The sequence below is a fragment of the Lasioglossum baleicum genome, chromosome 18, assembly GCF_051020765.1.
Source record: "Lasioglossum baleicum chromosome 18, iyLasBale1, whole genome shotgun sequence".
Classification (NCBI taxonomy): domain Eukaryota; kingdom Metazoa; phylum Arthropoda; class Insecta; order Hymenoptera; family Halictidae; genus Lasioglossum; species Lasioglossum baleicum.
The window spans coordinates 4223493-4244765 of NC_134946.1; the positions used below are offsets into that span (position 1 = coordinate 4223493).

Genomic DNA, 21273 nt, shown 5'->3' on the forward strand with positions numbered 1-21273 from the left:
TGATCAAAATAAATAAAATAAAAAATAGCTAAAAATCAATAATTGAATCGATTAAAACAGTGCAAACTATTGAGAAATACATTTTTAAATAAGACACAAATTGTATGTAATATTGAGCTAATTATATTTATAATGTATTCTCTTAACACTAAACCTACCACGGTCAAATTGACCGGTTTTCTGATCCATAGTTATTGAAACTGTGAAAACGCTTTCATAGGAAATTACTGAATTGACTTGTTTACTTAAGCACACAGTATGTATAATGAAAACCGTACACAGTTTAAGTAAATTCAATCTTCTCAATTTCATAAGGTGTTTCACTTTTATATGTTTTGAGCTTGGTAGGTTTAGTGTTGAAATTCAAGAAATTAAAGAAAAATGAAAAAGAAAACAAATTATTCAATCCGACATCTCGTGCCTCAACAGTGACAGTTACAGAATTCTAGCTTACACAGTCGCATCTGATTGACAGATGGCGTTGATAGAATTTTCGAATCTCCTCTCGTTGTTCAAATATGAATGATTATATATAATAAAATATAAATATAATTTATTCATTAAGCGGTGATGTCGCATGTAAGATCATGGCTAACGTAATCTACATATATGTACATCATGTATACTTCACGATCAAAGTCAATTCATGGCGGCGATGATGTATAATGAATATATTATGTATCTCAATCAGAGAGATGTGCTAATTAACGTACATTGTAATTCAATCACGCAAGTGAATTACATTGTATTTCAATTATATAGTAATACAATTATATCGTAATTGAATTACATAATCCAAACCTTTCAATTAATTCAATTACTAAGTATTTTAATCAGATATGTAATTAAAATACAATATAATTGCAAAGAAATATAATTGAAATACAGCTCTCGAAATTTAATTACATCGTAATTCGTAATTAATGTAATTTAATTAAAAAGTATTTTGTAATTGTACTCTAATTGCAATTACGAATTACATTGTAATTTGATTACAATTACCTTGTAATTATAATTCCTGGAGTAATTCAATTGTAATTCTGCAGAACTCTGATCGCGATGTTTACGTTAGACACAGTACGTTGACTTGTGAGGCTGTGGTGTAATGATTCTTGAGGTGACTCATCGCACTAGCCGAGTTGCTTTTTTTATCGTCGCAGTCTCCTAGATTCTGGATACAACAACGCTAAATTGTTATGAAATTGGCAGGTAGAAAATGGTGATTAAGTTTCACATCTCGGAGAAGGAGTTATAAAAAACGGTATACTTATAGGAGACATGTAAATTTAAGAAAAAAAGAAACATTTTCTTCAATTGCAAGTAGAACTATGAATTTCGATTGAAACATGCATATTATCGGAACGGCACTTCGCGGTATAAAACACTATTAGAAAATGAATTTTCCTTGTGTGTAAATTTTTCTAAATTACTAAATAACAAATTCGCTTTATCTCCAATTCGCAAAATATGTCTGTTTACATTATATTTGTAACCACGATTGTTACGTAACGTTGACGTGCCACCAGCTTTTACTCATAAATTATTTGTCGTATAAAAAGTAATCTAATTATTAGGCTACGTCATTTTATTCAAGAAATTCCATCCAGTATTTCTATCGAAGTTAGAACCAGTGTCCCCACTCTGCCTTCCCCTTCTACGACGCTATTCCCCACGCTTCCGCCGCGCCGTGGCCCGGACACGTAACTAATCCGCTACTGGCAGAGAGTAACTTTTCCCCCCTCTACTCGAGTCAATTCCGTCGACCTGGCGATTCTGCTTAGAACTATGTACATAATTCTTGTCGCTAGACTCCGGATGTTTATGCAAAATAAAAAGTTTGTGCAACAATTGCAATACGCAGGAGAGCTAAATACAAATTTATATGTAATTCTTCATTAGTAAGTTTGATGTGGTGAATGTAATATATGAATACTCTTAAAGTCTTTTAATATTTTCGCTGTTTTAACCAGCACTTGCTCATTTCAGCCATGAATGCATAAAATCCGGAGTCTCCTTATCGCAGTACGGAACCCTATCAAAGAAAATTGATGTTACCTACAAAATCGTATTGCGCGAAAGGTATCGCAAACCGAAAAATCCGAGAACAAATGACAGTTCGTTCTACAATATTATCGTAATTGTATGCAACGCTGCCTGCAGAAACGCAGTTTACTTTCATTTAAATACGACACTGTTTCCTCTTTCCGATTTCGTTCCGGAAAGTGTGTTGGGTTCCTTGAAACAATAGAGATAAGGGGATTCCCGTAACTTGAGGAAAACGAAATTTAGAACTACCCTGAAAGAGACTGTTTGAGGTTAGTCCAAGGCATATACAGTATTAATATTATTCGTATATTTCGTAGAATATCTATAATAATAATAAAATACCTACAATCCGTAAAGGTCACCTGTTGGGAACCGTAATTACTTTATAAGCATTGCAAATTTTCGTCTTTACCATATACAATGATCTCCTTATCGTTTCATATTTTAACAAATGCGTATGCATGTAATGACGTACACTCCCGGACAAAAAGATAGCACATTTTAAAATTAACGTAATAGTTATTTATTTAACATTACAACCAAGGTTTTATTTTTACGCATTCTTGCAAAATATCGATATAAACAGACACAAATGAAATTGAATTGAATTTCGCCAGTGTATACAATTTTATTGAAAAAAAAAGAATTTTTAAGGAAATATGGTGTGACAAAATGATAGCACATTTAACTGAAAATTATGTATAACAGTAAATCAACGAATGATAATTAATGCTTAATATTTTGTGGCCCCTCCTTTACATTTAACAACAGCCATCATTCTCTTTGGCAAAGATTCATAGAGTTTTTTAATGGTTTTTTGCTCTAATTGCTCCCACTCATCTTGAATACATTTTTTTAATTCGGCAATATCTCCAAATTGTCTGCCATTTCTATATACAGCTCGGGCAAGATTTCCCCAACAATTTTCAACAATGTTGAGGTCGGGTGATCTTGCTGGCCAATCTAAAACGCGAATTTTTTCTCGAAAAAAGTACTCTTTTACTACTTTTGCTGTGTGTACTGCGGCATTATCCTGCTGAAAAGTATACTTCTCTCCAGCAATTCTGGTCGCGTACGTGTTTATTTGTTCCTTAATCATTTCCAAATACATTTTGCTATTCATTTTTCCTGTTATAAATTTGATTTCCATTTTACCATAGTACCCGATACCGCACCAAATCATCACACTACCACCTCCCATTTGTCGACGACTCAAAAACTGTTCCTCTTTACGCATATCGTGAAAATAGTAACTCAGACCATCAGGTCCATCTAAGTTAAACCTCTTTTCATCCGTAAATATTATTCTTCGCCATTTCTTTCGCATATGAATATTTTTTTCCGCAAAGTGTAACCGATTGTTCTTATGTCGCACAGTTAACCAAGGCTTTTTCTTCAATTTTCTTCGTTGTATGTATTTGCATTTTTGTAAAACACGTCTCCCATTCCTTATATTGGTGTCCACACGAACACCGTGCAATTTGCCTTGCAGTCATCTTAGAATTCGATGCTGCTCTTAGTATTGCACGACGTTCCCGGGCGCTTAGACTTTGCGGACGTCCAGAACTCTTCTTTTTACCATAGTTTTCCGGATTTTTCAAGAAATTCATTATTACTTTTCGACTTCTATTCATAATTTTTGCTATTTTTGTCACTGAATATTGTTCTTCTTCCAATTTTATTATAGTGTGAATCTCACACGCGTTCGATCTCTTTCCGCGACCCATTTTTCATAATATTGCGCCTTTTTTAAACAAATATACAACACGAGGTAATATCACGGACTTTATTAACTATGTTCCGAGGTTGTTGTTCGCAATTCGCGAGCTTCGGTGTAACTGGAAAGCGTGGATTTACTACACGTGCTATCATTTTGTCCCACTTGCGAACCACAATATTTACGTTTTCATTTCTAGAGTTCTGTTGAAGTAAATATTGTCGATGATATTCAGTACATTACATATACAGGGTGTCTCAAAATTAGGTCCGGAGCCGAAAATGGGAGGTTCCTGGGATCATTTCAAGCGACATTTTCCTTTGAAAAAATGTCGTCCGCGGCTTCGTTAACGAGTTATTAACGAAAAACACGGACCAATCAGAGCGCGAGCTAGACGCGTGCAGCCCGGCGCGCCGGCAGCCGAGTGTCGGTGGCACGCCGCGATGTCGTAACGAACAAAAGTTTCTCGATGATGTGAATCCTCGCCAATTTCGATAAGCTTTGGATATGTTGTCAATACCATGATTCTGAACAACATTTCCCTTTACAGTTTCTGTCGATCGGCTTTAGTTTACGATATTATTGTAAAAATTTGTAATTGTAAATCGATCGATGTACTATTTCCTATCCGATTTCGATAATCTTTGGATATGTTGTCAATACCATGATTCTGAACAACATTTCCCTTTACAGTTTCTGACGATCGGCTTTAGTTTACGATATTATTGCAAAAATTTGTAATCGTAAATCGATCGATGTACTATTTCCTGTCCGATTTCGATAAGCTTTGGATATGTAGTCAAGACCATGATTCTGAACAACATTTCCCTTGACGGTTTTCGTCGGTCGGCTTTAGTTTACGATATTATTGTAAAAATTTGTAATTGTAAATCGATCGATGTACATACTATCTCCTCGCCGATTTCGATGAGCTTTATTTCAAAGGAAAAAGATATTTAAAACATCGAATTTATAACATATTTCAAAGTCATCGAAATCGGTGAGGACCCACATCATCGGCAACTCTACCCGAACGATAGAAGAAGCACAAACTTATTGAATTAAAAACTCACTTATTCAGCCGTAAATCCATTTGACTACCACATATAACCATCACACTTTTACATAATTGTTGAACTCGTAGCACACTTTTATAACTCGTATCGATATCGAACGAAATTACTTACTCCGACGCGGAAAGAGTTCGATGCTCTTCGCGATGCCGCGCGAAACTGTGCTCTTCCAGCATACAATGTATTCGATGAAGGCGTCGTTTAAAACAAATGAAATCGTTCCCAAGGAGATATTGATTTTTCGAGAATCATATGGCATTGATTTTTCGAGAATCATATGATTCTCGAAAACACCGATTCGAAGATTATGTAAAAGTGTGGTGGTTGTATGTGGTAGTCAAATGGATTTACGGCTGAATAAGTGAGTTTTTAATTCAATAAGTTTGTGCTTCTTCTATCGTTCGGGTAAAGTTGCCGATGATGTGGGTCCTCACCGATTTCGATGACTTTGAAATATGTTATAAATTCGATGTTTTAAATATCTTTTTCCTTTGAAATGAAGCTCATCGACATCGGCGAGGAGATAGTATGTACATCGATCGATTTACAATTACAAATTTTTACAATAATATCGTAAACTAAAGGCGACCGACAAAAACCGTCAAGGGAAATGTTGTTCAGAATCATGGTCTTGACAACATATCCAAAGATTATCGAAATCGGATAGGAAATAGTACATCGATCGATTTACGATTACAAATTTTTACAATAATGTCGTAAACTAAAGCCGATCGACAGAAACTGTAAAGGGAAATGTTGTTCAGAATCATGGTCTTGACAACATATCCAAATATTATCGAAATCGGATAGGAAATAGTACATCGATCGATTTACAATTACAAATTTTTACAATAATGTCGTAAACTAAAGCCGATCGACAGAAACTGTAAAGGGAAATGTTGTTCAGAACCATGGTATTGACAACATATCCAAAGCTTGTCGAAATTGGCGAGGATTCACATCATCGAGAAACTTTTGTTCGTTACGACATCGCGGCGTGCCACCGACACTCGGCTGCCGGCGCGCCGGGCTGCACGCGTCTAGCTCGCGCTCTGATTGGTCCGTGTTTTTCGTTAATAACTCGTTAACAAAGCCGCGGACGACATTTTTTCAAAGGAAAATGTCGCTTGAAATGATCTCAGGAACCTCCCATTTTCGGCTCCGGACCTAATTTTGAGACACCCTGTAGAGGCACGTCAGAATATGTTGACATATTACAATACTAATTTTCTTCGGTTTATTCTACCAAATGAGAAAAAAAATAGACGATGTGCTACCTTTTTGTCCGGGAGTGTATTACAATATTCTAGGAACGTTATATCGTTACATTGTTTTCGACGTTATCCAAGGTACTTACCGTGTATGTATAATGCGTAATACTACAGGGTGACAAGAAATAACGGAGTTAATCGTTTCTTATTATAATTCTGTCAAATTGACGAATTTTGAAAATCCAAATAATAAGAACCATAACATGGACGTTTAGTATTCATATATTTAAGAAGTTTCGAAATGGCCACTCTTTGCGCCGATACAGAGGCTCAAACGTGTCTTGACATTTTCGGCTATGGGCCGCAGCTCTTCTGGCGTCATTCGGTCCCACTCCTGGTACAGAGATTTTTTCAATGACTCCAAATTTTTATGGGGCCGAGCACAGGCCCTGGCCTCCAAAATCGACCACACGCTGTAGTCCATCGGGTTGAGATTCGGTGAGTACGGCGGCCATTCCGCAGATGTGATGAAACATGGAAAGACAGCGTATGGGAAAGACAGAGACGCGGAGAGTCGGCTGCGCGCGGTCTCTCTTTACACGCGCTGTCCTTCTCGACGGTCGGCTCGGCCTTTGAAGCTCAAAAAAATATTTGCAAATTAACCTCCCCGAGGTTTTTGCGATTATGGAGGATTTACTGTACAAGAATATGTATATTGCAGCGGTAAGGTGAGCGTAGCGTAGAGGAGAGCAGTGCGGTGATTTTTGTTTTATACCTTATAACTAATATAATTAATATTTAAAAATGACTAATAGTCTGATTGATTGTCATTCAAAACTTAAAAAAAAGTCAGTTACAACTTTTTGATTAGTTAGTCATAACTAGATGGCACTAGTTAGTCACAATTCTATGTAATCGTTAGTTATTGCTTATTAGTTATGATTAATCATTAGTTAGTTTAAATGATCAGTCATCAATCTTTAGTCATCAGTCACTATTGTGCGATTAACATACCTTAATATGTATACTTAACCTATATCGGAATTAGCAGTGACCAAACGTGTCATAATCTGTATTTTATATGTTTATAAACTAATAGGCTATTTTTTTGTTATTATTATGTCTTATTTTAACTTATAACCATTTTTAGTCAGTCATAGTGAAATTCTGATTGCATATTTAGTCATTAGTTATGCCATTATAATCAGTAGTCAATATTCATCCTTAATAAAAATTTAGTCATTATTCATTAATCGTCACACTCAAATACTTATGTAGTCATTACTCATAGTCACGCTCAAGTATTTACTTAGTCATTAATTATTAGTCACTTTTGTAGAGCTTATGAAGTTATTAGTCAATAATCATAATTGTGACTAGCGTTTGCCCAACTCTGTTTCTATGTAAGTACACCGCTATTCTCTCGTCACCGCTCCACTATAAACAGTCGCATTTAATTAAATTGGCTTGATTTTGGTTTGATTTTTCATCGCTCCACTATATTTGTACTTTATCCCGGTAATGGCAGAAAGAGGGGGTAACTGTATTCCCCTCACTTTACGTATTTCAAGAATTTGCCTTGGAATTGAAAATATTATTTTTGATCAGCTTCAAATCAAAATTTAAAAAAATATTTTGTAACATGCTTTATTGTATACCTCACAAATTTTATTCAAGAAAGAAAAGCACAATTACGATTTATATTAAAAGTTAAGTTATATTTAAATCCAGAAGAAATCGTATTAAAAAATTTTCGACATATTCGACCGCAAATTCCAAAATTTTTCTTTGTTCGAATTTTCATGTCGGCGGTGGATGCGCAAGAACAAAATCGGAACGATGAAATCGATGATACGGTTGCAGTTTTGCGCAACACGTTAGTCTGTAGAAATTCTGACAAGAGTAATGCAATCACGTTGTTAGAATGTGTCAAGACAAAATGAGATGAAGGGAACATTTTTCAAAATATTAACATTGTGATAATAACCATAAACGAAAGAAGTTTGATTTATTTGCAGCTTCTACAAACAAAATTTGTTTAGATTTTTCACTCATATACATTCTCCACACTATTGTGCTATTATAGAAATAAAAAAGAATTTTTTTAAGCCATTGGGCTACATTTATTTAATTTATCTACATTTATTCGGTTCCATATTTCGCCTGTTCAAGGTGTAGGCAAAAGCGGATTGTTGAGGTACGTTACTCTTGGTCAGGCGATTCTCGACCATAATCTCGTAGAAATGATCCTTCACGATCAAGTCCCTCTTTACGAGAAAATGGCCATCTGTATGTTCGGTTATGGTTGACAGTAAGACCTGTATATCAGGATTATCCCTTATCTTGTTTGCGTATCTGAAGCAAGATTTATTTGCTGTATTAACTCTAACGCAAATTTTGATTAATAGCTCACGACAAAGGACGTGCAAGAATAGCTCTGTAACTGTCGTATGGTCGGGTATGTCGAGGAAGAGTTTTAGTAGAGACATTCTTTGTGTCGAATGTAGGATGGCGATTGAAAGAGAAAATAAAAATAAATTTTTTAAAAATACCACGTTTTCTTGAAATGGACTAAAAAGTATAAAATAATTTTTCCTAGCCCTGTACAGATTCCTAACCACGTACAGATAATCCTGAAAATTTGTGATTGTGAATTTTTAACAGCTACGCAAATACTAGTAAGATTTAAAACGAAAAACGGCTTGGCAAATAAGTTCGCGTTCGGTTTTTGTGATTTATTCCACTCTACAAAACCGAACAAACTTATTTGCCAACCCAATAGATACAGATAAATGTCTGTATTATAAAGTACTTTTTTAACAGGCAAGAAAATGTTCGCTTAGAAACAGAACATGGCATTGACAAATTCGATACAAGTCGGTACCCTGTTCAGACTATGTGACTCCATTTATTTTCGAGCTAAAATCGTCCGAAAAATAAGCAGCAAAGAAAATCGCGATGCGTATCAAGGACGTGGAGGGAAAGTCCTTCCCAGGAAACGCATAGATTGCGTGGGCTCTTCCCTTGGCGACCGAAGTGAGTTCTAGCAATCACAAATTTTATTGCCTGCGCTCGAGCTTGGCTGCACACGGCGCGCACTTAAAATACGAAAGTGTGTATAATTTTTAGAGAAAATATATTAAAAATGCCACTTATGTGTCACCTGGCGATTTTTCTAACATTACAATAAATTATATATAACGAAAATCATCTGTAAATAGTGTCGAACGATCATAAATGAAAGTTGTCCTTAAAGAAGAATTTATTTTACTTTCAATGTTTTGGACAATTATAATAAACAACAAGTCGGAATGTTAAAACAAGCATACTAGTACTACTAACAAGCTACTATCACAACAAACATACTATGTAGAACATTTACATTTTCCACCTAACGCCCAATAGTTTATTGCTTCAACCATTTCTGAATAGATGGACTGAAACGATCTTTACGTTTTGATTCACCAAACCAATCTTCTTTGATCATGTCTGCAGCCTTTTCAGCGATCATAATAGTTGGGGCATTTGTATTTCCAGACACGATATTCGGCATAATCGACGCATCTATCACTCGCAGTCTCTTAATCCCGTGTACTCTGAGTCTGGCGTCCACGACAGCCATCTTGTCGGACGCTGGACCCATCTTGCAAGTCCCACACGGATGATAGATCGTCATTGTGTAGAATCTTGCGAAGCATTTCCAGTAATCGATTGATGGAAATCCGAAAGAGGAGCATTCTGGGATTAGATTCGGATTCGCTTTAGCATTTAGGCGTTTTAAAGTTCGGGTCTGGCTGAGCTTATATATGAAGTCCGCACCTTCTGCCTATAATGATCAAGAAATCATTTTTCTTAATATACTAATGAACTGGAACCGCTCAATCAAAAGTTCGTCCTCCAAAATATTCAGAAAGTCAACTGGCAGGCTTCTAAGTACAAAACAATACAATAAATGAAGATTACTGACCAAAACGTCAAGATCATGTGGATCATGAAAGTAATTCGGAACGATCTTCGGATGCTCGTCCAAGTTTTTCGAGCGCAACTTAATGTACCCTCTGCTACGAGGCCTCAACAAAAGCGGAGTGGCGCTGTATGAACTTCTGTACAGGATGTTCTCGTACATTTTCGTGTAGAAATCATCGGATATGCCGTTAGCCTTCTTTCCGGAAATACCTCCGTCGGAAGCGTCTGTTACACTTGCGAGGAATAACTGTACATCAGGATAATCATCTGTCTTGTTGGCATACCTGAAACATCATTTATTTTCCGTATTAAGGGGGTAGTATAGGCTCGATTTGTAACTAGAAAGGAACTAGAATCTTACTAGAAAAATGGGTCGTAACATGGGTCTGCGCCATGTCGTTGTTTGACCTTATACGAGCATATTTTGAGCTGGGTGAGGGCTCATTCTAAAGAGTTCATCAAACCACGCTCTGGTCATGATTTTAACGAGATTATGTTTATATCTAATAATATGAGGGCCCAAAATAGAGAAAAAATCTAGAGAAAAACCCGCAGATTTCAATGCATTTTTCTGTCTCTAAAAGACTTTTTTTACTTATGAGATGACTGGAGCGCACTGCATCTAACCTTCCTCTTTAGAATGAGCCCTCACCCAGCTCAAAATATGCTCGTATAAGGTCAAACAAAGTTAAGTACCGGACCCATTTTTTCGACCCAAAATCTAGTAAGATAGCAAATAACTAGAATCTTACTAGATTTTGGGTCGAAAAAATGGGCCTTAAGAACAAGCTCTACCCTTTATTATATTAATGATATATTTTACTCTATCGCTTTCAACAATGCCTCCTTTACGGAGTTTATATAAAACGAGGTTTTATAAGATTAAAATGTTTTTGAAACATGTTAGCCTGGTCTGAAAAATTCGACAGAAATACCCGTTGATAATATAATAGTAATAAGACAACTACCATAACAATATACAGTTAGAAGCGAAACTGACCACACACACACTTTAAATCAGAATAACTTTTTTATGAATGTACCAAACGATTTCAATTTCTCTGTAAGGCTAGAAGAATTAGTTTAGTAAATGACGTCTAAAAAGTATGTTGAGAAAATTTGGCCGGAATTCTGAAAAACAATAGTAAAAATTGATTTTTACGACTTTTTTTAGCTGGGCCTATAATTTAAAAGATGTGTTTGGTCAAATTGTATAAATTATATACACTGCGAAAATTTCATTGAAATTGGTTAATTGGTTTACGAGTGATAAATGATCAAAAGTGGTAAAAATTGCAATTTTTCAAGATGTTCGGCCTTTTTACCACTTTTGATCGTTTATAATTTCAATGAAATTTTCGTAGCGTAGATAATTTATACAAGTTGACCAAACGCATCTTCTAAATTTTCGTTGTTGGCCCAGCTAAAAAAATTACTATTGTTTTTCACAATTCCGACCAAATGCATTTTAACAACAAATTTTTTAGACGTCATTTAGTAAACTAATTCTTCTAGCCTTACAGAGAAATTGAAGTCGTTTGGTCCATTCATAAAAAAGTTATTCTAATTTAAAATGTGTGTGATCAGTTTTGCTCCTAACTGTATTTCCTCAATTTTTGGCTTGTCGTATTTAAGTGAAAGTTGAGAAACATCCACGTATAAAAATATGACTCCAACTGCTAATATTATTCAGTGTTCGATCGCAAATAATTCTTCTAGCCTTACAGAGAAATTGAAGTGGTATGGTGTGTTCATAAAAAATATTCTGGTTTAAAGTATGTGTGATCAGTTTTGCTCCTCACTGTACACGTGGTCATCTGATAACTTCAATATAAAATCAGCAATTTTAAGATGACGGAATTTTAAAAAAATCGATTTTGCAGTCAAAAATGCAGAAAAAATTAACAGTCGTGTAGAATATTACATATAATGTCCATAAATTTTTTCGTAATGTTTTGTTAAGCAAAACGTAAGAAGCAGAGCACATAATTCGTTGAACCGTGCCCTTGTGATCGGGTTTGGTTAGAGACTTGAACTTGCCGCAGAAGTTTTTCTTTGGTGGCCCTATCGAATGGTATGAAATCAATTTGTTTTGCGGACCCCATTATCCAGATACACCCTTCATCGAAACATGTCTTCATTACTGCAACAAGGTACTTACTTGGTATTAATAAACGCCATACCCCCACTAAAAGGCACCCCGTACAGTGGTCCTGTGTGATTCATAGCGAATTCCTCAGCAGTTTGCTCGGTTAGTTCCTTCGGCGATATGAAAGTGAAATGTTCTTTGTCCGGATAATCCTCTGGCGGGTTTATTAAGTAAGTCATACCACCAATCGCAACGTGATCCTGAAGATTTTCACCAACGCCGGGTGCATCGTGAACAGTATCCACCCCTATCTCATTTAGATGATCTTTTGGACCGACACCAGATAACATCAACAATTGTGGCGATTGTATAGAACCAGCGGATAAAATGACCTCGCGTTTTGCTTTGACCGTACGGCGCACTGCGCCAAATAGAAATTGGACACCGTATGCCGTTTTTGAATCGGAGTCTGTAAAAATGATCTACAGTTACATTTTCTGCTGGATATTTTCGGTAAAAATAAAATTAGTAGGGGTGTGCGAGATCCCGGTCGGGACGGGAATTTCTCGCTGGATCGGGACGGAATCCCGAGTCTTTCGGAATCCCGAAAGTATCGGAATTCCCGAAAATATCTGTGATTCCCGACATTTTAAAGATTCTCCATACTTCCAATAATTACAAGAATCTGAAAGCCATTGTGTTCTTGAAGACTACATATCTTATTAGTCGGGAATGTTTATGTTAGTAATATTGTAGAAAGTAATTGCGATTAACGATACTTTCGGGAATCCCAAATATTATTCTATATCCCGCACATTGTCGGGAATCCCGAAAATTCTCGGGAATCCTGTATATTGTCGGGAATCCCGAATCTCCGCGGGATCCCGTATATTTTCGGGAATCTCGCACAGCCCTAAAAATTAGTATTCTTAGTTCTAAATAAAAGAATTCCACCACGCTTTCATTTTAATTAAATCTGAATTAAAATTGATATTTTAAAATATTATATAAATAGAAAAGATTATAAACAAAGAGGATCAAAGGTAGGCACAGCACAACAAAATTAAAATTAATTTCCAGTAAACACGAATCAGAAAATTAGTATTTTGAAAGTTATTTAAAGAATTCCAAAATTAATTATCTGCACTTACCTATCAGTATCTTCTCCGCACGCGAACGTACGCTCACATGCAGATTTTCTCTTTTCGAAGCGGACCGAAGGAAAGCTTTCGCAGTGCTGCATCGCAAACCGTCTCTCAAGGTACCGTGGGAATAAGTGAATCCGGTTTGAGTGGCTCCATTGACATCCACGACATTGTATCCTATATCTTTACCAGCCTGTATCAGATAATCGAGTACAGGAGATCGGAATTTGAAATACTCGACAGTTAAGTATCCGCCGGTGTGATGATAAGGAGAATTCTTGTACTGTTTTATCTTCATGTCTTCCGACTTCTTGAAGTAAGGTAACACATTCGTAAAATTCCAGCCTGGATTTCCCAGCTCTTCCCATTGGTCGTAGTCTTTCTTGTTGCCACGAACGTATAGCATCGCGTTCAGTGTACTGCCCCCTCCGAGAACCTTGAATATTTCCAAAAATTTCTAAATTACACTGTCCAACAGCCAAAAAGTATTTCGATTCCCACTATGCGATTCTTATAGAGTTTCCCGCGCTGATTCCGAATCTGTTTTTCTTTTTTTTTTCCCTATACGTCCAGTTTTTGAGAAAATGAAGTTTAAAAAAAAATACATATTTTTCAACTTTAAACAAATATTGCGATGTTATTATAAAAGATATTGAATTGTTCTTTACAGCAAAAGATTCTGTAGACTTTCCCGATTACAGTGATATCCAATATTAATACATTATGATTGTTTAAACATGTTTGAACAATGATTAAAGACGGAGAGACACCACTTTTGCACCAATTTTTGCGGATATTTTCGAATTTATCTAAAAAAATTAGGGTCTAGCGGAAAATCGAACTATACCACGCTACAGAGCAGACTTTTATCTTGAAAAACCCCCGTTTGAAGTTTGCGATATCGCCGTTTTTTTCGAACCAGAAAGCAAAATATCTTCGCCCGACATGAGTTTCCGCCAGTGGCGCTCGGGACGGGATACGGAGCGGCGAACGACGAAGATATTTTGCTTTCTGGTTCGAAAAAAATGTCGACCATGCAAACTTCACAGGGGGGTTTCGTAAAATAAAAGTCTGCTCTTTCGCGTGGTATAGTTCAATTTTTCGCTGGACCCTTATTTTTTGAGATAAACTCGAAAATATCCACAAAAATTGGTGAAAAAGTGGTGTCTCTCCGTCTTTAATCATTGTTCAAACATGTTCAAACAATCATAATCTATTAATATTGGATATCACTGTATTCGGGAAAGTCTACAGAATCTTTTGCTGTAAAGAACAATTCAATATCTTTTATAACAACATCGCAATATTTGTTTAAATTTGAAAAATGTCTTTTTTTTTTAAACTCCATTTTCTCAAAAACTGGACGTATCGGAAGAAAATGAAAAACAGATTCGGAATCAACGCGGGAAACTCTATAAGAATCGCATAGTGGGAATCGAAATACTTTTAAAAAGTTGAAATTTGTTGGACAGTGTTATTGGTACATCAGAACTTCCTTTATGTGAACGAAATCGTAGTGAACACCCAATTTTATACAGGGTGCCCCATTTTAAATTCCCAATTGTTTTACCTTGCCACGTGGCCAGTTGCACTGGTGCCCATCCATCGCTAGACAATAATCATCCGACGGCTCAGTTTTAAACTGCCAATCCCAAGGAGACAATTGCAAACCCGAAAACATCAAAGGTATATCCGAAAGAACAGGTTCATCCGGGCCAGCTTCCAGCAGTAGCACCGACCAGTTTCTATTCTCTGACAATCGGTTGGCCAGCACTGATCCAGCTGATCCAGCTCCGATCACCACGAAATCATACTCATCTTTCAAATCGAACAATGTCACAGGTTTCACCCTGTGCTCATCATCCACGATATCCGGTCTGAAGTCTACGATTAATACTTGTATTATAAGTACTAATACTAATTGAATGCCGCGGCCGGCTGCTATCCTAAGCGCTGTGGCTCCTGCACCGTCCATCTCGATCGACTCACTGTAGCAAGAGGGTGGTTTGCCTGTACGTGTCTGATTGAATAATGTCGTTACAGTACTCCTATCGCCGATAGCTGTACTAACACTTAGCTGCTGCTGCATATTCACTGTTTTTATACATGTCACGAGGCTGAGCCGAGCGATTACGTACGTGACCATCGCGCTATTTTCAGTTTACAGAAGAATAAGTTTTTCTAAGGTTTCGCACTGCTGGTTTCTAAACAATTCATTTCATTAAACATTTCTGTAGACGTTGAACCTTTTTCTCGCTAATAAGCGACCCAACCCAAAGCTTAGGTAAATATTAATAACGGAAAGATGATATTTGAGGATTTTGCGAATCACCAAGTGAATCTGGTGAATGTAAAAACTCAGTGAATGAATTATTCACAAATATCGTGGAGTATTGGTGCTGTTTCTGTTTACTACACTGATACAAGTTTGTGCATAGTTGTATGGTAAATGTACTTTTATCTTAATGTACGTTATCTGTTTAAGTAAATTATTATTGAAGAACTGATAGGATTTTTAGGGAATGATGTCAGGGGCATTGCATACTCAGAGAGATTTTTGTGTGTGCATTGTCAGTTCGAAAGTTGAAACTTTTTTCATTTTGATAAGTTATAGTAGCAGTGAACACGTAAATGATATATTACATGTAAATCGCGTCGAAGAATTCGAGAAGTGCTTTGAGACAATTTATTTTCTATTTCAGTTGACCTTGAATAACTTTAATAATAGGTCATCGTATTCGTGTTAAAATGCGCTATCAGAATGTAAATAAGAAACCATAGCGTTCCATTTAAGAAAACAGAGTTGAGCTTCATATCTTCTTGACGCCTCCATCTGTGAAACATTGGTAACATGAGGTTATGAGCCCTTCAATACCCAACTGAGTTTGGTCTGATACATACTCTTCTATCTTCAAAAACAAGCGAGTTATTTAGGTGTGCTGTTTTTTTAAATGTCGCATCCTGAATAATGCGTGCTTCCTTTTTTGTTTGGTCGGCTATTGAGCTACAGTAATTAATATGTTCCGCGCCACGTGTACCACCAACGGTACACGTTAAGGGGCTAGTATAGGCTCTATTTGTAACTAGAAAATTACTAGAATCTTACTAGAAAAAGGGGTTGAAACATGGGTTTCGTACTGAACGTTGTTTGACCTTATTAGAACAAATTGTGGGCTGGGTGAGGGCTCATTCGAAAGAGGAAGGTTAGACGGAGCGCGCTTTTCTCACGAGGTTAACGAGATTATGTTAATAATTAATAATATGAGGGCCCAAAGTAGAGAAAAAATGTAGGAAAAAAATCCGCAGATTTCAATGCATTTTCTGTCTCTAAAAGACTTTTTTGGCTTATGAGATGAGAAAAGCGCGCTGCGTTGAACCTTCCTCTTTAGAATGAGCCCTCATCCAGCCCACAATTTGTTCTAATAGGGTCAATCAACGTCTGGGCGCAGATCCATGTTTCGACCCCTTTTTTCTAGTAAGATTCTAGTAAATAGCAAATATCTAGCAAATAACTAGAATATCCATAAACTATCCATTCAGGCCGCGTAGTATTTGCCGACGTATTTATTTAATGCGCTAGAAACCTATATTTTATAACAAGTTTAACATTGTAGAATATATTTCCACCAAAAGAATGAGGCATTATAAAAAATTCAGTATAGAGCAGAGCAGACGTTTGTTTAGTTGTCGAGCAGAAACGGCTTGGCACGTGGAGCGTGGTACATAATGACATTCATTCGACCTGCAATAAACACAATATTTGTTTTTCCATTATCTGTCGACCATCTGTAAGTCTTTCATACAGTTTGTTCTAGCATCGAGCTGTTGCCATTTTATTAGTAGACTGCAACATGCGACACATAGTAACGAGGGTAATTAGAAGGTTTCATGACTTATATGTATGTTGACCTTAGCCTCTGTTCGGTCTCGAGCAGACCGAACGTGAGATTTTAGACACGGTCCGCTGCAATAACCGAAACACTCGACGCGACGCGACGGTCCCAGAGTTTGGGTGTCATCGGACACCACTTCGGGACCGTCTCGAGAGCGAACCACGACCATTGACAGGGCAATCTCTGTATAAAGACTTTAGTTTCAGTATCGTTTCCCATATCATTCACACCTAGTAATTTCATAGCCTAAACATAGTTTTACCAAAGCGCTCCTACTCCTACGACAAATAGGCACCACCCACTCACCAATAGCAATCACTTCTTCATCCCCATACACTTTTAGATAACCAATAAGGAAAGACGCCGTGTCGACCTTATACACAACGCGACACGAAAGACCAGAACACAAAATTCACTCGAAGCGATAACTACCTCTAACTTCTATTTTCGAACCTCATCAGTTGTTGTACTTGTTAAGTTTTTAAATATATACTGTGTTAGCTTCCAAGACTCGAATTTATTTTTAACTAGTCGGCGTTATCCCCATAACACCGTCACAGCCCCGAATATCGTCGCGAGCAAGCGGAACGGGCTTTACGACCCCGCGAAGTTCGGTATACGGACTTGCGGTATTCGGACGCTTCAGCCTCCCAATTTAAAAACACTGTAAAAAAAACAGGTTTGAAACATTGTATCGTAAAATAACAAGACCCAATGGTCAGATAATCATTATACAGGGTGTCCCAAAATTCGTGAAAATTCCGAAAGGGGGTGGTTCCTGAGACCGTTTGAAGCGACATTTTCCTTTGCAAAAATGTTATCCGCGGCTTTGTTTAGGAGTTATTAACGAAAAACACGGACCAATCAGAGCGCGACCTAGACGCGAGTTGCCACAGTCGGCCCGGCGCACAGTGCGGACAAATGGCCTAATATTCGGCACTTTTCTCTAAATTTGGTTATTAATGTATATATAGGTAATTTATTTACAGAAAATGATATTTACCAATATAATTAATAAATTTATTAAGAAATTAACAATTTTTATTTAAACAAAAATATATTTTTAAAAACTAACAAATTTAAAACGAAATTAATAATAAATGAACCATATTTAATATTAATAATAATAAACTTAGACAAATTATAATAGTATAAACAAAATTAACAAACTTAACAAAACGCTATTCGCTATCCGAGTCATCCTCGGTACTTTGAATGTGATCCCAAACGAATCACTCAATCCCGTGATCTTGCACATTTCTGATTAAATATTGATCAATTTCAGTAAAGTCGCAAGATTTGCTTTTTCTTGTCGTTTCTCGAGATATTTCAATCTCTTCAGATAAATCGTCCACCCTGTATAATTATTGCAAAATTGTATTATGCATAAAAATGATTATTATATGATTATTAATAACAATTTCCATCCTAATACGCATTTTTTGCAAAAGAAATGTATTTCATATCGTGATATACACGAATATTGAATTTTTCTGTGGCGGACAAATGGAAAAATTTTGTACAAAAATCCAAATTTGTTGACGAATGTATATGTATTGGTAATTATTCGCAGAAAATGAAATTTAACGATATAACTAATAAATTTAAAAAGAAATTAACGAATTTTCCACAATACAACATAAGGGCAAGGTACGGGCACTTATTAAAAAGTTTATAAAATTAAGAGTAGCAGTTAGTTGCAGGCTAAACTATGAAATTCTTAAACTACAACAAGTAATATATCAGAATATGTCAAAATCTCAGGATATTTTTTGCCTTTCTCGAGATATGTTAATTTGAAGTTTTATATGCAAGTAATAAATAAAACCACCGTTGAAAATTTATACAAAAAATAAATCTACTTTATTAAATGTAAAAAGAATGCATATACCTTGGTGAGCATTTTCCATTATACAGAATTATTATTGCAACACTGATTTACAATTAATGTAATATTATTTGATTTTTTGGACTCTAGAGAGTGCGGCACATGGTAAAATTTTTTATAAAAATCTAAATTTGGTTACTAATGTCAATGCAATAGTAATTATTCACACAAAAAAAAATGTAACAATAAAATTAATAAATTAAAAAAAAAAAATTAATAATATTTATGCATAAAAATTATTGTTATATGATTAATAATATCAATTACCATCTAATAAAACGTTTTGCCAAAGGAATTTATCGTACATCGTGATATACACGTGTAGTGAGATATGCCACGTTTGTCCGCACTGTGCGGCGCGCCAAATGTCTATTGGCCGACTGTGGCAACTCGCGTCTAGATCGCGCTCTAATTGGTCCGTGTTTTTCGTTAATAACTCCTAAACAAAGCCGCGGATAACATTTTTGCAAAGGAAAATGTCGCTTGAAATGGTCTCAGGAACCACCCCCTTTCAGGATTTCCAGTAAATTTGGGACACCCTGTATATTAAAAATTGGTGTTAACAAGCGGCCCGGACACCCCTAAGTGCGTACACCTATACCTCGCTATACGGCCTAGATACGTTCCGGAAAAATTGGCCGTAAAGCGAAAAGCCGTATAACGAAACAATTATTTACATGCAAAACCATACAAATTCAATTAGATCCGTTCCAATTTTTCTATGTTTTCCATAATGCTGCTTCTTTGGCGAGTTAAGTTTGAGACACTTAAAGGTGCAGCAGATAGCGAATGTGTTTTGATTTCTTGTTTTCTATCGCGAATAGTTTGAACGGTAGACCTCGCCAGTTGCGTTGCCTTAAAAATTTGAACAATTTTCTCGCCAGCTTCGATACGACGTAAAACTTCTAGTTTAGTCGCTAGCGTGACAGATTTTCGGTTTCTCATTTTAGTTTTATCAGTATCAATCTCCAAATTCAATGGACGTTTCGGCAGCATTTTTTCAGAAACTAAGAAAAAGCAGAAACAAAACCCAACTAGAAAATAAACAAGAATAAACACTAACCTAACCTAACCTAACACGTCTAAAAAAAATGTTGACAATGTTGTGCCAACGTTCCTCATGTTTACGTGCGGCGGAATGTATCAGTGCCGCCTAAAAGGAGAATCAGGAACTCTCGCGGAGCAAGTAAACAGAGGTCGCTAACAGTACGTACAGTATCTTTTTGGCCATATAACGAAACATTGTGGGACGTAAATCAAAACAGTGCCATAATTAAAGAAGGTCAAACTTGAAAAAAGTGACCGTACATATATAAGATAGGGGAGTGCCGATCCCACATTAAAAACTTTGTTGCTACACATTGAGATTCATCTTTTTATACTGTATAACCTTCACACGTGCAACTTGACTTGTTACGTCGTTTGCTATAAAAACTAACGGTAATTACGTCGCCTCCTAGAAGTTAGCACCTTGTTGAATGAAATAATTTCAACATTTGTGCGAAGTTTATGGTACATTGTGCTCGAATATTAGAACTATAATATAAAAAATACGACAACAAATTGAAAAAACGACGTTTTGAGTAGCCCCCACTTTTCATTTTTTTTTTCGTTGTGCTAACAAAGGACAAAAGAAAAAGTTGTGGTCAATGATAGTTTTTGACATGCAATTGGCGTTTAAGGGGGCCGTCTCCTAGCAGACGACGGTCGCGCGTGAACACTCGCACACCGCTAGAGGGCACTCACACACCGCTAGACCACGTATACGTACGCGAGAATTGCTAGGATCAGGGAAATGCCTTCTGATTTCTCGATAATGCAAAGACGGGGGTTTTTAATAGTCAAAATCGCTAGATAAAAGATCAATCTAGCGCGCTGTTTGCTTCAAAAGTCGTTCTTTTACGTTTCCGAGCAATGATTTTGCAATATTCGGCTGCATGTTGCCCGTCGCATGTTGCCCGTCAGATGGCGCTGCAGTCACGCCGGCGTACTAACCTCTCCGACGGGCAACATGCAGCCGAATATTGCAAAATCATTGCTCGGAAACATAAAAGAACGACTTTTGAAGCAAACAGCGCGCTAGATTGATTTTTTATCTAGCGATTTTGACTAATAAAAACCCCCGTCTTTGCATTATCGAGAAATCAGAACGCATTTCCCTGATCCTAGCAATTCTCGCGTACGTATACGTGGTCTAGCGGTGTGTGAGTGTACTCTAGCGGTGTGTGAGTGTTCACGCGCGACC

General features: G+C 36.5%; 2 protein-coding genes across 5 annotated transcripts in view; one reads left to right on the forward strand and one right to left on the reverse strand.

The window, feature by feature from the left end:
- Positions 1–21273, forward strand: part of Flo2 (flotillin-2) — a 181376-nt gene that overhangs the window by 102308 nt on the left and 57795 nt on the right. The gene's annotated exons all lie outside the window — the stretch shown is intronic.
- Positions 8028–15351, reverse strand: LOC143218101 (glucose dehydrogenase [FAD, quinone]-like). Its single transcript, XM_076443094.1, has 5 exons — positions 14818–15351; positions 13254–13683; positions 12175–12571; positions 10015–10297; positions 8028–9873 (listed from the first exon to the last, which is right to left on the reverse strand). The coding sequence occupies exons 1-5, from the start codon at positions 15334–15336 to the stop codon at positions 9454–9456; spliced, it is 2049 nt and encodes a 682-aa protein (XP_076299209.1). The 5' UTR covers positions 15337–15351; the 3' UTR covers positions 8028–9453.

Coding starts and splice junctions, on each gene's coding strand:
- LOC143218101 (XM_076443094.1), bottom strand. CDS start 15,336: ATGCAGCAGCAGCTAAGTGTTAGTACAGCTATCGGCGATAGGAGTACT. Junction 10,298..12,174: donor ATGGCGTTTATTAATACCAA/GTAAGTACCTTG, acceptor ATGATGTTTCAG/GTATGCCAACAAGACAGATG. Junction 9,874..10,014: donor CACATGATCTTGACGTTTTG/GTCAGTAATCTT, acceptor TGATCATTATAG/GCAGAAGGTGCGGACTTCAT.